At 39.5% G+C, this 15806-nt stretch overlaps 1 protein-coding gene across 5 annotated transcripts in view; it reads left to right on the top strand.

Moving 5' to 3' along the window:
- Positions 1 to 15011, top strand: part of Nnt (nicotinamide nucleotide transhydrogenase) — an 88898-nt gene extending 73887 nt beyond the window's left edge. For all 5 annotated transcript variants that reach the window (XM_060372584.1, XM_060372586.1, XM_060372588.1 and 2 more), the window contains exons 20-22: positions 8881 to 8999; positions 10274 to 10389; positions 12498 to 15011. In XM_060372584.1, the coding sequence (XP_060228567.1) occupies positions 8881 to 8999; positions 10274 to 10389; positions 12498 to 12647 (385 nt within the window). In that variant the 3' untranslated portion in view covers positions 12648 to 15011. The remainder of the gene's footprint in view (positions 1 to 8880; positions 9000 to 10273; positions 10390 to 12497) is intronic.
- Positions 15012 to 15806: the final 795 nt, after the last annotated feature.

Genomic DNA, 15806 nt, shown 5'->3' with positions numbered 1-15806 from the left:
CACTTTCATAAGCTCTTTGACTTGCATAATATTTTTTCCTCCTCCTGAGCAAGGAAAGAATATGGATAAATACCAGATTTCAGAACCAGAGGAGCAGTTTAGCCCTTAATTGCCTTCAAATGAAGAAAGAAAGGTACAAAGCATAATCCCAATGCTGGAAAGCCATAGGAAAGGGAATGAAGTGTTTCTTTTCATTTGGAATTGTATGAGTGCCTTTGTCTGAACTTCTAATAATGCTCAGCGTTTTAGAGAACACAGTATTTGTGTTTAGCTTAAGAAACCTCTACAGAGAGTGACAGCATGGTCTTTCTCAGTGATTGATGTTTATGGACAGCAGCTGCTTCATCATGAAGATTTTTATCTCCACAGTACCATGGTTCTCTTCTGATGAAAAGACTAGTCTCACCCAGCTGGTCCTGGAGTGAGCAAAGACAATTTGGGTAACATTTACTATGTTGACCTCATATTTTAGAAGGTTTCTATTTTAAAACAATTAACTAGAATATTACTAAAAAACTTCCTTTTGTTGTGTTTTTTTTTTTTTTTTTTTTTTTTTTTTCAATGCAGTTTATTCAGGAACATTGAACAATCCTTGGACCCCGGGGAAAGCCAGCCCACAGCTTAAATAGCCTCTGGGTAGCCAACCCAGGCGTGCCACGGGGGCAATGCAGATAGGTCCACATACATGGAAGCAAGCCAGATCCTCGGCCTTAGCCAAATGTGGAGTTGTTTGTGACAGAGAGCACTCACCATCGGGAAGGTGGAAGGCGGAAACCAGCTCCATCTTTAAGGCATAGCATTCCGCAGCTCTCTACAGTTCCCCCTTTTTGTTTTAGACGCATCAGGCAAGAGTAGAGGTCTGATCTCTGATATTAGAAATAAATTGGGACTTTGAAAAGATGTTCATTTAGGTGTCATCCACCCAAAGAGCATCAGACCGTCCGATACCTTTTTCTCATAGGCGGGACCTGGGGCATCAACCCGCATGCAATCAGACATGCTCTTCTCTGGGTCCAAAGCGGCTGACCCTGAGTGCAGTGCTTAGCCTCGCATCCTGAGCGTATCATTTTAGCTTTTTATGGTATCCAACCATGCTTGGGGAGAATGTCCTGCTTCAATGGCTGTAAAGGCCTGAATGATCATGGCTGCATCACACTGTTGTGAGACTCTAATCTTGCATATATGCCACAGGCAAACCAAGGAGACCAACACCTCGGACACCACCACTGCTAGTTCTAGAACTGACGCAGGATGTTCCAACGAGGGGTTAAGGCTTCTCATAATGTTTCCTATAAGCCCACACCTGTTTGTCTATATCCCCCATTTTTATTCATTATTAGCCAGATAGAGCCAAGTAATTGTGGTAATGATACTTGCTTTTTTGCCCAATGCTGGAATGCTAGTAAAGTTAGGTATGCCCTGGTTACTCGCATGCCTCACTGGGTGCCTATGCCCATTGATGCCCCTCACGCTATGACTCTCTTCAGACAGAAAAGGGATCTTGGAACTACAGCCACCATTGTTACTACCATCTCATTGACGGCTGTTGGAGCTACCACCAGGGCATTAGCCATGAGTCATACTGGGCAGACTGCTCAGACCCTGAATAATCATTTAGCCAATGTAGCTCATGCCTTAGTTGTTGTGTTTTTTAAGGGACTTAGGATGGGCAATCAAAAATTCTGTCAGATATTTGATAGACCGAAAGACTTTTTCTTTTTAGAATGCTATATTTTCCACAGGAGAAATGTCTAACTAAAATGTAAAACTACTGACTCTAATAACAAATTCTTTTACTACTTCCAGGGACCCTCCTCTGAATAGGTTATTGTCGTATGCAAATATGAAATACAGAGTCCTTGAAGGACCATTGATTGCATTTATAGTGAGTGGGATTTTTACCACATTCTGTGACAGAGCATCATGCATACATAACTGATGTAACTCCAAATAACTGTTTCCTCTCATAGGATGGCTGTAAGGTCCTAGGAAGATCTTTAAAGTCTAATTTTACTACTAAGGTGTGATAGTCCTCTAATTTATATTTAGAGTCTCTTTTAGAAGGGTGCTTTTAAATCTAGCCATGTCCTGATGAGATTCCTAACAGGCAGCAATGGCTGTTCATAGTGTGCCTTTCACAAGATGTTGTTTTCCTGATGGGTGATCTAATGCTTGAATGGCCAGTTTCTGATCTTTTTCATAAAAAGTTGGTGCGCTTGTGTCTCTTGATTGACATATACGCTGTGTCAATGGATATTTGTGTCATGATGACCAGTCCCTAGAGGGGCCTTCCATGAAGCTGGAGTGTTGGCTGGGTAAAACAGAAGAGGAAGTCTAACAAACTGTGTGATGTCACAGAGACAGTTTATTACCAACAAATCCCAGAGAGAAGAGGAGTGTAGCTTAAGGCCAATTGGGAAGAGTCTATAGCTGAGGATACAAATAGATGCCTATAAGCTCAGGTCTTTAATGGGTTCAGGTCCAAGTACCTGAACAATTTCTCTGCGAGGAGTTCTATTTCATGAGCTTAGAGAGAGTGGATAGGAATCTACGGGCTACAGTGAGACTGCAGCGTAACCCAGTTGTGTAGGGATGAATCTCGATCAGCCTCAGGAAGAGGAGACAGAAATCTGGAAAATGTCGAGGATGACTAAGCTTTGTTTCTTGAATGTGACAGCCCTGACTTCCAAATGGATACCGAAGCAACATAAAATTACAAGTATTCATGCCAGCAGGTTTTAAAAATTATTTATTCTTTATGTACATCATGACTTTAATTTCACCCCCCCCCACTTCTCCCATTCCCTGTCCACCACCCCCTCTCCTCCTCCCCACTCCTCCTACACTTCCCTTCAGAAAAGAGCAGGGCTCTCAGGGATATAAACTCAACATGGCATGCCAAGTTAGTGTAAATTTAGGCACCTCCCCTCATATCAAGGCTGGATGAGGCAACCCGGTAGGAGGAAAAGGGTCCCCAAAGCTGGCAAAAGAGTCAGGTCCCTACCCCACTGTTAGGAGTCATGACAAATGTTTTAATAATTTAGAAATATCTATGGTTTTAAAACAGAAATAGGTTTCCAGCAAGTGAATCCTCTTCTTACTTTGCTCTTTGTCCTTTTCTTAATTTACTAGTCTCCAAAATACTTAAGAAAATTTTGAGGCGGTAGATTTGGGAAGGCAGAATTCCAGGGTATTGTCAATATGCATTGTCTCCATTATACAGTTTGTTTTTAAAATGAAAATCACCATAAAGTAGGGGAAGTTTGCCCTAAATATGGAAATAATTTTGCACATGGACTAAAAAGACTTAAAACCAAGTAGTTGAAGGTTATAGGGTACACCTTAAAAAAACATCTAGGGATCCTTTCAGCATTTGAAATTTCAGAGTGTACAACCTGGAGAAAATAATGGAAGCTTTAGAAAGGGGCTTTTTTTTTTTTATTTGTCTAATTGTTGAATTAGAATGTTCAATTCTGTAAACCATTCTTCGTGATTCATAGCCAACCTAGATGAACATTCCCATAATGTCAAAAGGAAAATCGGGTTCATTTGGACAGTTGTGGCAGGACCCATGTGGGGGAATGTTTTAAAGTATTTAATAGGCCCACATGCCCAAGGACAACCACTACAGTGAACCCTGGTTGGGACAGTCTTCAGAGTCTGTGATCATGGAAATTCATGTTGCTGTGTTTCCTTTAAAACATGCGGCATTTAAAACCTAATGTGAGGTTTCAAAAAGCTTCAACAATGGGGCTTATGTCATCATGGATTATAAAAGAGGCTTTAAAAAAGGATACTTTTGAATTGTTCCCTTCCCAGATTTTATCCAGTTACTTGATATTCATGAATAGTTCATGTACATTCTTGCTTGTTTTTATTCTTTCTTGGCTAATTAAAAAGGCCCAGCAGATTGGGTTGTTCCATTAGAGTACATTGCTCCATTTTCCCCCCAAAGGACTTGAGTCTATTTTTAATTGGTCACTGAGGGCTAAGCTTCTTTGTTATATAAGGTTCCATCGAAGACTATAATTTTTGTAGTTGAAAGACAAAAATAACAAAAGTGCTGGGAGATATTTGCAGAGATGTCTGATTTCAGTGATGATGTTTATGTGCCTCTCAAGTAAAGCAGTAATACTGTTTTGCTTACTGGTATCTGTTGACTGATTAACTGTGGACTTTTAAAATTCAACTCCTTTAGCAATAGCATGCATCTCAATATTAGCTATGACCAAGTTTCCAGTGAATCTAATGTTCATAATTATTGCCTTCGATCTATATTGACTATTATTTTTCTAGTTTTTTTTCCCCTATATTGTTGCAAGTACAAAGACCTTCCCGTTTTTGGGCAACTATAAGAGTATTTACTATTATACTGTATCAGCATTTCAAGGTAAAAGTTAGAAAAGTAACCTAGAGTGTTGCTAAAAAAAAACATTTGTTGTAAGGTAAAAATGTGTGTGTGTATGTTTTGAGGGGATATGTTCAAGACAGGGTTTCTCTGTATAGCCTTGGCTGTCCTAGACTCACATTGTAGACCAGGTTGGCCTTGAACTCACAGAGATCTGCATGTCTCTGCCTCCCTGAGTGCTGGGATTACAGGAGTGTGCCACCACACTCCTGTAATCCACTGGCTATATGTGGTGGTTCGAAGTGCATGAACATTAGGAAATTATACTTAATTGATGAGTGTGATGAACGTATTACCAAGACTCATTTGAACAGAATACTGTAATTGCTGTGCTGTTACTGTCTTAGCCAGTGTTCTATTACTGTGAAGAGACACCATGACCACAGCAACTCTTATTAAAGAAAACATTTAATTGGGGCTTGCTTATAGTTACAGAGGTTTTAAATGTCCATTTTTCTTTTTTTGTCATAATGGGGAGCATGGCAGCATGCAGGCAGACGTGATGCTAAAGAAGTAGTTGAGGCTTCTACATCAGATCCACAGGCAGCAAGGAGAGAGAGAGAGAGACTAGACCTGGCTTGGGCTTTTGAAAGCTCAAAGTCTACCCCTAGTGACACTCTTCCACCTTCCTCCAACACGGCCACACCTCCTAATCCCTCTCAAATAGTGTCACTCCATTAAAATATGAGAGCCTATAGTTCTTATTCAAAGGACCAAAGTTATGAAGGCCTTCATTTGTTTGGTGCTGCTATAAAGCACCTGATAGGTAAATTTCTATGTTAATTTTCTTATTTAAATCGCACAACCCTCCATTAAGGTTTTTCTTTCAGTTCCATTATCTGCTAAAGAAAACCAGGGGTGTAGAAGTCAATTGTCCAAAGGCTGGTTCTTCTGCTACCTGAATCCTAAAGAAAGAGACACTTAGGGTTTCACTAATCAATGTTTCTTCTTGGGATATGCTGTCTAGATCCTTTTTCTTTTATTGAGGGGCTGAAGGAGAGGACTGTTGGGACTGACTAGTAAGACATGGCCCCTGTGTTCAAGGAGCTCCTGCTGGGAGGAGCACAGCGATGCCCACATGTAATAACAGTGCAGAAGGACGAGGAGAAGAATGCTCCGGGTGTGTGCATGATCTCTCTTTGGTTCCATATTAGCAGTTATTTTTCTTTTGTAGAACCCTGTTGTGGTCAAAGATCTCTGACTCAGTTTTTAAAGTATGGGCATAATAAAGCATCATTTTCATGGTGCAAAGGGAAGAACTGAAAGGCTGGTAGTCTTTCCGCATTAGAATTCTGGATGCCTTCATGTGATGACGGATCACTGATGAGCTTTGGCCAGTCAGCTTGTGGAAATTGCTGGTTATGGCCAACCTGTGTCTAATACAATTAATTTTAATACATGCTTTGGAGATTAGCCAGTGACATGGGCCAGAATTGTTATAAACCCATGTTGACTCATCAGCTTGCACATATATATATGTATATGTATATATATATATATATATATATATATATATATATATATATATTTCTACAAATTCGAGTGTGTTCTGTTATTTCTCTCAAAACATTGGCATTCTCTTTTAATAATCTTACATGTAGTTTGCTCCAAACACAAAGCCCCAAAGCTTAGGGTAATAAATTATTATGCAAACAGATATATAAAATGATCTTCCCTTTGGGATAGTCATTGTAACATGATGGTTAGCTGGTGATTATTTACCCTTCACAACTTGCCAAGGAGAAATACTGTCTTTATTCAGTCTGTAGCTAATCAAGATGTTAGAATAAGACCTAATATATTCCGAGAGTTTCGATTTTTTTTTTTTAAACTTGGTCCAAGACATCACTATTAAAGCATAAAAATGGTAGACAGAGAAATTTAAAGATAACAAAGGCAATATTAAAAACAAAAAGTAAATTAAAATTAAAGAAAAATTTGGAACCGAAGAGGCACACAACATTGAATTCTAAAGAAACAAAAACAAAACAGAACAAAAACAAAAACCAGAATGTGTATTGGTATGTCAGCTAAAATAGAAACCCTAGATTGTGGACTTTTACTATTACTGTGATGGACTTAATAATACATTCACTCCCCATGACCATGTCCTAATCCTAAAGGCTTAGATACTATCTTATAATTATCCTAGGTTATTTGTTTTGGTTTAAGATAAACACGAAGGTCCTGTGGGACATGAGTGCAGTATGCACAAAGGCCAGAACAGGGCACCAGATCTCTTGGCCTTGGAGTTCGTGGTGGCTGTGAACAACCTTGGGTACTGCAAGCTGTGCCTCTGGTCCTTGGGAAGAGCAGCAAGTGCTCTTAACTGCAGTGCTATCTCTGTAGAGCCCTGTCTTTCTTTTTGATTGAGTGAGACTATATGGTGGCTCTGGTAATCACTTGGATAGGATTTTAATCTGGTAAAATATATATGTAGGTGACAAGGGTTGCATAAGGGTGTGTGTGTGTGTGTTTTTATGTGTCTTTTACTGCAACATTTATTTGATGGAATGATGTTGACTTTTAAATTGGAAACAATTCTAGACTGACTTAGTGTTTTAAAGGATTAGGACTTATCAGAAAGTATCATGAGAGAATATAATGCCTTTACATATCTTTTACTGCCATGAGTAGGGGTTCCTGTGGGATTTCTAAAGAGCTGTGGTTTGTGGCTAGAAAAAGAGTGAGGCCTTATATACATAAGTCTCTCCCCACTCAATGTTTTAATTTATTCATTGACAATTTTATACAATATAGAGATAGTATTTTTCCCTTTTTCCAACATCCTCTCCCACCTTGCCACCCACCCAACTTTGTTTTTTTTTTCCTCTTTAAAAACAAAAACAAAAACAAAAAAAAAAAAAAACAAACCAAAACAACAACAAAAACTACTGAAGAACCTCTTGGAGTTTGGTTTGTGTTGGCCAGCCACTCCTAAGCACAAGGCCTGCCCTAGTATGTGGTTGATACACTCAGTGTCATTCCATCAAAGAAAATTACCTTTCCCTCTCCAACCAGCTATCAACTGCAAATAGCTTCTTGGAGAGGGCTGGGAATATATGTCTGTTTCCCCTCTCCTGTGCTGAGATTTTTTTTTTTTTGGCTTGAACATTTACAGCTCTTGTGTGTTCTGTAATAGTCTCTGAGTTTGTATGTGTACCTGTCTTGTTGTATCTGGAAAATGCTGTTTCTTTGAAGTCACCCACTACCTCTGTCTCTTAGAATTTTTTCTTCCCCTTTTCCCACATATATCCCTGAGCTTTGGTATATCCCTGAGCCTTGGGGGGGAGCAGTGTGATATAGACAGCCCACTTAGGGCTGAGTACTCCAAAGTCTCCCATTATCTGTGTGTTGTTAAGCTGTGGGTCTCTGTACTAATTTCTACTGCAAGGAAAAGCTTCTCTGATGAGGGTTGACTATATGCTAGGTCTTAAGGATAACTCATTGCTATTTTAACGTTTCGATTATCAGTATCTGCATGAAAAAGGAACATTGTCTCTGTATAGTCAATCTTCACAGCAGATGTTAGTTGTGCTGGAAATCCTGTCTATGAGCTGTTGAGAAGATCCAGTCAAACTTTGGAATGGGGGATTGCTTTCCCTTCTCACGTCCTCTTTCCTGTCTTTCTGTCTTCTCTCAGTTTTGTTAAAGCTGAGGTTGGATGAATACCTACTAAGAGATTCTACAAATGGCACTTCTCTGAAATCATTCATTCATTTTTTCTGAACTCTTCCTATATACAAGCATGGTGCCTTGTGTTGAAAGATAAATATGGTGGCCAAGAAATGGTATTACTAGACAAAAGACACAACGCCTACTTGGAAGAAACTGCTTGATGCTTCCGTCTCTTTGCTTTAACTACAAACTCTGTGTGTTATGTATTCTGTCTTTTAAACACTCCAGTGTGCCACTATCGCTTGTCTTTTGCGATGTTTACTATCAATCCCTGAGAGACTGTGCATCTTCAACACCGCGTGCATAGTATTTTTTCTCCACCTTTTACCATAGGGGCTAGAATTGAACGTGGAAGCAACATTCACTTGGTGGAATAATGTTGACTTTTAAATTGGAAACAATTCCAGACTGACTGTTTAAGGGATTAGGACTTATCAGAAAGTATCATGAGAGAATATAATGGCTTTAAATGTGAGAGAGTATTATTTATTTGGACTATTGAAATTTCATGGTACCTAAGACATGTATGGAAGAGTAAGGTTCCAAAGCTACAGTGTTATTTTTTATGAAGGAAGTTATAGTTTGTAAGTCCCAGGGCCTTGGATTTTCCAGCTTCAGCATTTGGAGAATGACTGTATATCTCGCTGAATTCCCCTTCTGCTTGTGGAGATCAGATAGAGCTAGGAGAAAGCAAAGGTGCCAAGAACAAGGCGTGCAGATTTGGAGGGGATACTGGAACCTCTGTATACTTGGCCTATCAAGTAAGGCCAGCTGCTCATTTGTCTCCTGTCCAGGTTTGGAATCCACCCAGTTGCAGGCCGAATGCCTGGTCAGCTTAATGTACTCCTGGCTGAGGCGGGAGTGCCCTATGATATTGTGCTGGAGATGGATGAGATCAACAGCGATTTCCCAGGTAGGTGACAGAGAAGATGGCACACTTTAAATACCCTTTAAATATTGTGCACAAAGTGGAACTATCTTTGTAATATGGTTGTGGCATTAGCGAAGACTGACAAGGTTGGTAGAGTGATGCGAATATAGTAGATACGCGGCCACAGATAGATGAGTGAGCCGCAGCAGATTTGTCAAAAGTGGAGTTAAATTTTATTCTTCTGTGAGAACCGAGTGGTGCTGAGTGGGCGACAGTGTGGAGGTGAGTCTGATCCCTGGTCAGATCTGGCTTTTGAATCCAGGTCTCCACTCTCAGTAGTTTGTAGACTGGAACTACATGCCCAGCACAGACGCCTCGTTTATAAACTGCTTCTGGGGATGAGTTCTTGGTGTCTGCAGGTTCATTGCTTTCCCCTGTACCAAGTTATGATCCGTGAAGTAGCTCGTGTGTTCTTCCTGTCCGTCTCTTCCCCTTCCTCCCTCCCTTCTCCTCTCCCTCCCTTCCTCCCGCCCCGACTTCATTTATAAGAACTAGGACTTCATAAGATAAGGTGCTATACTTTATAGCTGTCATCATGTAGATGTGGAGTGGTAATGACATTTGGCCCAAGATCATGTTTGTTAAAATTAGACCCATTCTCTCTGGCAAATCTCCACTGTAAACTTGAAAAAAAAAAAAAAACAAAAAAACCACTGTTTATTAGAAAAAAGGCAACAACAATATTGTGTGTATGTCTAGCTGCACATGGCATTTTTGGCAACATCCTTAGGTTATTTAAATTATAGTTCTCAAAGAGGGAATTTAGCCCATTTTAATTTTATGCTCCTTTTTAAATTTAACTGTTGTTAAATTATGTGTAAAACCAGCCAGTTCCAGGAATTATGGACACAGCTTTAACACGGTACAGGCTTTTAGACTTAGCTTTTTGACATTAGATCGCATCTTAATTGGTCATTTTAAGAGTTGAAAATGGATTCAGATCTTATAAAATCATGTGAATAGCAAGATAATTTGGGGACAATAAAAGAAATACAGAGTCAGATCAGACAGGTCCCCCAGGAGGGTAAGCATCATGAAGCAGGCTTTAGTCAGGATGGTAAAGTTCTATGCACGCCCCACTTCAAGCTCTGTGACATTTTCTGGTAAAGTTGTATGTGGTATCTGGCACAGATTAGCCTCTTATAAGAATTTGGTATGTTTTTGTTAATAAATCACTATAATTTGCCTAAAAAGAAGTGTGAGCAAACCATTGTGTTATATACTTTTTTCCCTTCCTCCCTCTGTTTTCAATATAGATACTGACTTGGTTCTTGTCATTGGAGCTAATGACACTGTGAATTCAGCGGCTCAAGAAGATCCCAACTCTATTATTGCAGGCATGCCAGTCCTTGAGGTCTGGAAGTCCAAACAGGTACATTTCAAACCTACCATTCATGCTCATCATCTAAGGTCACTTGAAACACACACACACACACACACACACATACACACAGAGAGAGACACACACAGAGAGAGACACACACACACAGACACAGAGAGAGATAGACACACAGAGAGAACTCTTTTTGGTTACTTAGTAAGAGTTGGTGATGATTTTTAGGAGGCTCAGGAGTGCAAACATAGCTTAGGGTTGGACCCCCATGCCCAGCTTCCTTCTATTCTCTGCTCACCATAGAGTCTGAGTGAATACCACATTGTGAGTGGAGCCATGTGAGATTATGTGGATGGATTAACAAAATCTAACCACAGCTGAAAAAAAAAATGGCTGAAAGCAATTGGAATTTGTCTGGCCAAATTCCAAACCGAGTCCAGTGAAGCAGATGGCTTCCCTCTGGGACAGTGAGTCAGTATCATTGCCTTCATGTACAAAGGCGAGCACATTTTTTCTGATTTATTTTTTATGGGGTATTTGTATATTGTTATGGACTGTCTAACAGAGAGGCAATTTAAAAATCCAAACAGTAACATGGCACAGGAAAGGAAACTTTGCTCATGCATATGGCTCCTATGTAAAGCTAACTGCTAGATTTTAGAGTATTCAAAGGTTCCTAGATTCTCCTCTGATCACGAAGAGGGGCAATTCTTTGCTGTTCCTGACTATGTACATACTGTAAAACTTATAGCAGTATTGGGCTGGAGGGATGCTTGCCAGTTGAAAATGCACACTGATCTTGCAGAGGACCACAGTTCAGATCCCAGCACCACCACTGCGAGGCTCACCTGTAACTTCAGCACCCAGAGACCCAACACCTTCCAGACAACAAAATGGTCATATGTACACATAACACCCATGCACATAATTAAAATAAAATAAAACACGAAAAGGGATTATAGTAACATAATGTACATTCCTGTTCATTTTGTTTAACATGAGTTTAAAATGAATTTAAAATGTACTGTTTGAAATGAGTGAGCAGATGCAAAATGTCCTTGCTCATGTATATATCATACTGGCTATTATCATACTGGTAATCACTATTTGAAAGTCTTCGGAGTCCTGTTATTGTACTAATGTCATATAAATGCGTGGACACATTCCCAATGCTATCATTTTTTAATAGATCATATGTTCTAGAAGACCATACAGGCTTTTAATTTCTTTGGAACCAACTTGAAATTTTCAGGATAACAAAATCTGTAACTAATGTCAGTATGTGTATCTATGTAACTTCATTGTTTCTAGGTCAACCAACCTCCATCATTGTGCCTGGTCGATACATTCTGTTAGTGTTTAGCTCCATCCTTGAGAGAAGCTACTTTGTTTTTTGACATGTCTTTGTCCTAGAACGTTCTGCTTTAGTTTACTCTGAAGTGATAGACAGGATCATACCATTTCCTCACACTCAGTTATATTTATGTTAGAATTTGCAAATGTGAGCATATGCACAAAGTGTGTTTTCTTTAGCTTATTCATAGAAAAGTGTATAAGCTCACAGTATTATCTTTTTGATTAGAAAGCGTTACTCACAGACTTTGTAGAGATGAGTGGGACGATAAAAAAAATCCCTGTGATTTTATCACTTAAAGATAAACTGTTAGCATGAACTTCCCTGTAATAGGCATAAGAGTATAATTAAAAATGAACATTAATGTAATATAAACATACATTTAAAAATACTCCATGTGTATTTTAAAAATCTCTGTACTAAATAATTGATGGTGGGAAGGGGCCTTGCTCACTCTTGGGGAAGAAATCCCGTGTGCTCTTGTGTAGTTGGGTTCTAAGGGCAATGTCCTGTGTACTGTACAAAGCTGAAGCCGTTTAGCTTTTGCCACCACAAATGGATAAAGTCAGAGGAGACAGACATGTTTAACCTGATCTAAGTATTGAATAATAGCCACATGTCTTGAGGTATCACCTGTACCCTATAACTGTGCATTTATATGTTCATATATCATATCAATAAATAAAAGTAAAAAAGTGAAGTACAAATTAAAACAACATCAAAACCAGGAAAAGGCAATGCTTTAGCTCAATAGGTCCTGTTGAATATAATTTTTTCTATCTCGGGTTTTTAGGTTATTGTCATGAAGAGGTCCCTGGGTGTTGGCTATGCTGCAGTGGACAATCCAATCTTCTACAAACCTAACACAGCCATGCTTCTGGGTGATGCCAAGAAGACATGTGATGCTCTGCAGGCCAAAGTTCGAGAATCCTATCAGAAGTGATGTTAGAGATCAAGCTGGAGGAACAGAGATCAAGTTGCAGGAACAGAGAAATAAGGCATGAGTAGATGAGCAAAGCTCTCAAGGCCCAAAAGAAGCCTAGCAAAGCAACAGAGATATTCAAGACCAGAAACCCTTGATTCTCAGAAAACATTTGAAAATTTCATCTACCTATTTATAGTTGCCGTTGCCAAATAGCAGAAGTATTTTGTAAGCTGTGAAGAACAGCATCATTTTAGATATAATCCTATTGGATTTTTAAAATTTTCTTTTGGCAGCTGGAAATAAGTTGAGGAGTTGAATGTTCACGATTTCAGGATCTGAAAAGTATTACACAGTATGAACATCGCAGGCACCTGCATTTAGTTTTTTTTTTTTTTTCTTCTTCTTCTTCTTTCTCTTCTTCTTCACCAAATGTGACTAATTTGCAGCTTTTTATCAACTCCTGCCTGTCCTCTTGCATTGTAGCCATAGCTTGGATTGACCATACCAAATCTGTTTCAGGTTAGCAGGCTTTACTTTAGATTCTAGATTTCAAAGATATATTTTTTCACTTCTATTTTAATATGTAAAAAACTAGATAGCCTTTCAGAGACGCTGGGAACTATCTGCTTGATAGGGTCAGTAAAACATAACTTAAAAATAATTAGTTGTATTTTTGAAAGCCTTCTTGCCAATTGGAGGTCTCTTTAATTTCGGTGATTAAGTGCTCTTGAGTGTGCTGTATCAAGTGCTGTATTAAGTGCTCTTGAGTGGATTGCAACCATTTGAGGAATAAATGAGTTCATCATGTTTTCAAAGTGGTGTAGACTTGTCTCAGATGACAGAGCTAAACTCATTAACATTGAGGAAGACTACTTTTTACTCAATCTCTCTTCACTGTTTAGAAGACTGTATTGTTTTTCAAAACTACAGTGATTTTTGAGGTCAAATGTAATTTGATGATACTCAAAAGTCGTATCAGTACTTTCAGTCATATCGGTAAGGACCAGTGGGGAAAAAAAATCCTTTATAGAAGTCTAGATTTTCTTTGTGACTTTACCTTTATTTCAAAAGCTCTTAAGTAGAGAGGAATGTAGTACATTATAAGGATTCTGTCTCTCTATGCACTCAACTTGGTGCCAGGCCTCTCAAAAACAGTTATTAACCCACAAGGCCTGGGGAGATGGCTTAATTGGTTTAGTGCAGAAAAACTGACACAAAACTATTTCTAAATCTCAAGACTACTGGTAAAAACTTTGCTTCTCTTTACCAAGTTTATAATGCACAAGATCTGTTGCTTTGATGAACAAGTTCTGTTTTGTTGTGCCTGAAACAAAGGATGGAGAGGAAGGAGGGAGGAGGGGATAGAAGAAGGAGGAAGAGGACAGAGGGGGAGGAGGGAAGGAGGAGATAGTAGAGGAGCAAAGATTCCTTTTAAATGTCTAATAAATAAATGCAATTTACTGATGGACCTGAAGTCACTAGCAATGTCAAGGTTGGAGTTTATCGTAAAAGTTCTGTCAGGAGAAATTAACCAGTATCTTTAGAAAAGTAGGTCCAAAATCTAATTGAAATCTAAAAATAGTTGAGGGGGATTTTGCCTTTTTCTCCAGATGCCTTTCTGTGGTGTCTGGAGACATTTTTGTTTATCAGAACTGGCAGATCTTGCTGGCACACAATGGGTAAAAGGTCAGGGATGCTGCTGAATTATCCTCCTACATGCACAGGACCAGTCCCCACACTGTGCATCACACAGTACGATCTATCCCCAAATGTCAATAATGCCAAGGCTGAGAAGCCTCCGTCTTCTCTAATTTGTTATCTTTCTCGGTAGTTTAAATACTAATAATAGTATCTAAAGCATGGCTATTTTAGTTTATGGCACATAGTATTTATATGAGGGAAAAAAAGGTATTTGTAAGTGGAAGGCTAAGCCTTTTGTTTTTCCAAAGCTGGGGTAAATGAGGAACTGTAACTCAGCAGAGAGTACTTGGTTTTCACCTGAATCTATCGTGGTTAGTGCGCCTCTGTTTTCCCTGAGTGGGAGACACAAGATATTTAAAAGATTCATTTAAAAGATTTTCAAGCATTTAATTCTTTAAGTTAATCCTCCAAAAGGGGTAGTGGCTCTTGCCTGCAGTGTTAGCACTGGGGAGGTAGAGGCATGAGGAGCAGGGGATGGAGGCCAGATTGGGCCATCTAGCAAGTTTGAAATCAGCCCAGACTACATAAGACTGTATCTCAAAACCCAAACCAAAGCAACTCCCCAATAAGAACAAAAATATTTTCAAAAGTTTGATGATCTTGGATTATTATTTGTGACAAGATCTAAAAACCACAAAAATGTTTTATTTTAAATAAAAAATGGAGACTTTTTATAAAATATTTCATTTCTTTGTTTCTGATAAGTCATATAACTGATAGATATGAGTCATTCCATGTCATTCTTCTATATCTTTTTATAGTGAACTCTTTAGATCTGTTTTGTGAACTTTAATTAAATACTTAGGAATGAACACTTTATAAAGAACAAAAGTTAGTTGGCTCAATACTGGTGTCCAGAAAGCTGGAACAATTTGCCCTGACCTCTAATGGCAGAGAAATACAATGACTGGCCTTAGGCAGAGCCCAAATGGGAGGTAGAAAGCTAGCAAAAGGGGAGAAGTCAGGTTTATACTTTTTTGTTGTTGTTTGACACAGCGTTTCTCTGGGTAGCCCTGGTTGTCCTGGACTCACTTTGTGGACCAGGCTGTCCTTGAACTCACGGAGATCCGCCTGCCTCTGCCTTCCAAGTGCTGGGATTACAGGTGCGCACCACTGTGCCCAGCAGGTTCATACTTTTATAAATTCTTGAGTAAATGAATCTAACCTTCGGAGACTTGATGTACTTCCTGACGCAGCGGCAATCCGTTCCCCAGAATGGACTTCATTACCTTTACTGGGTATCCAACCTAAAAGGCTCGGTAGACTGTGCAATGGAACCTCTGGGAGATAACTCACAGTCAAGCCACAGTGACAGCGGTATATGTGTGTGCGTGTGTGTGCGCGCGCGTGCGTGTGCGTGCGTGTGTGTGCGCGTGTGTGTGCGTGCGCGCGCGTGCGTGTGTGCGTGCGTGCGTGTGTGTGTGTGTGTGTGTGTGTGTGCACGCGTGTGCGTGTGTGTGTGTGCGCGTGTACATG

Source organism: Meriones unguiculatus, chromosome 19 (assembly GCF_030254825.1).
Source record: "Meriones unguiculatus strain TT.TT164.6M chromosome 19, Bangor_MerUng_6.1, whole genome shotgun sequence".
Classification (NCBI taxonomy): Eukaryota; Metazoa; Chordata; class Mammalia; order Rodentia; family Muridae; genus Meriones; species Meriones unguiculatus.
The sequence above is the reverse complement of the archived record's forward strand: the minus strand, read 5'-3'. Positions and strand labels throughout refer to the sequence as shown.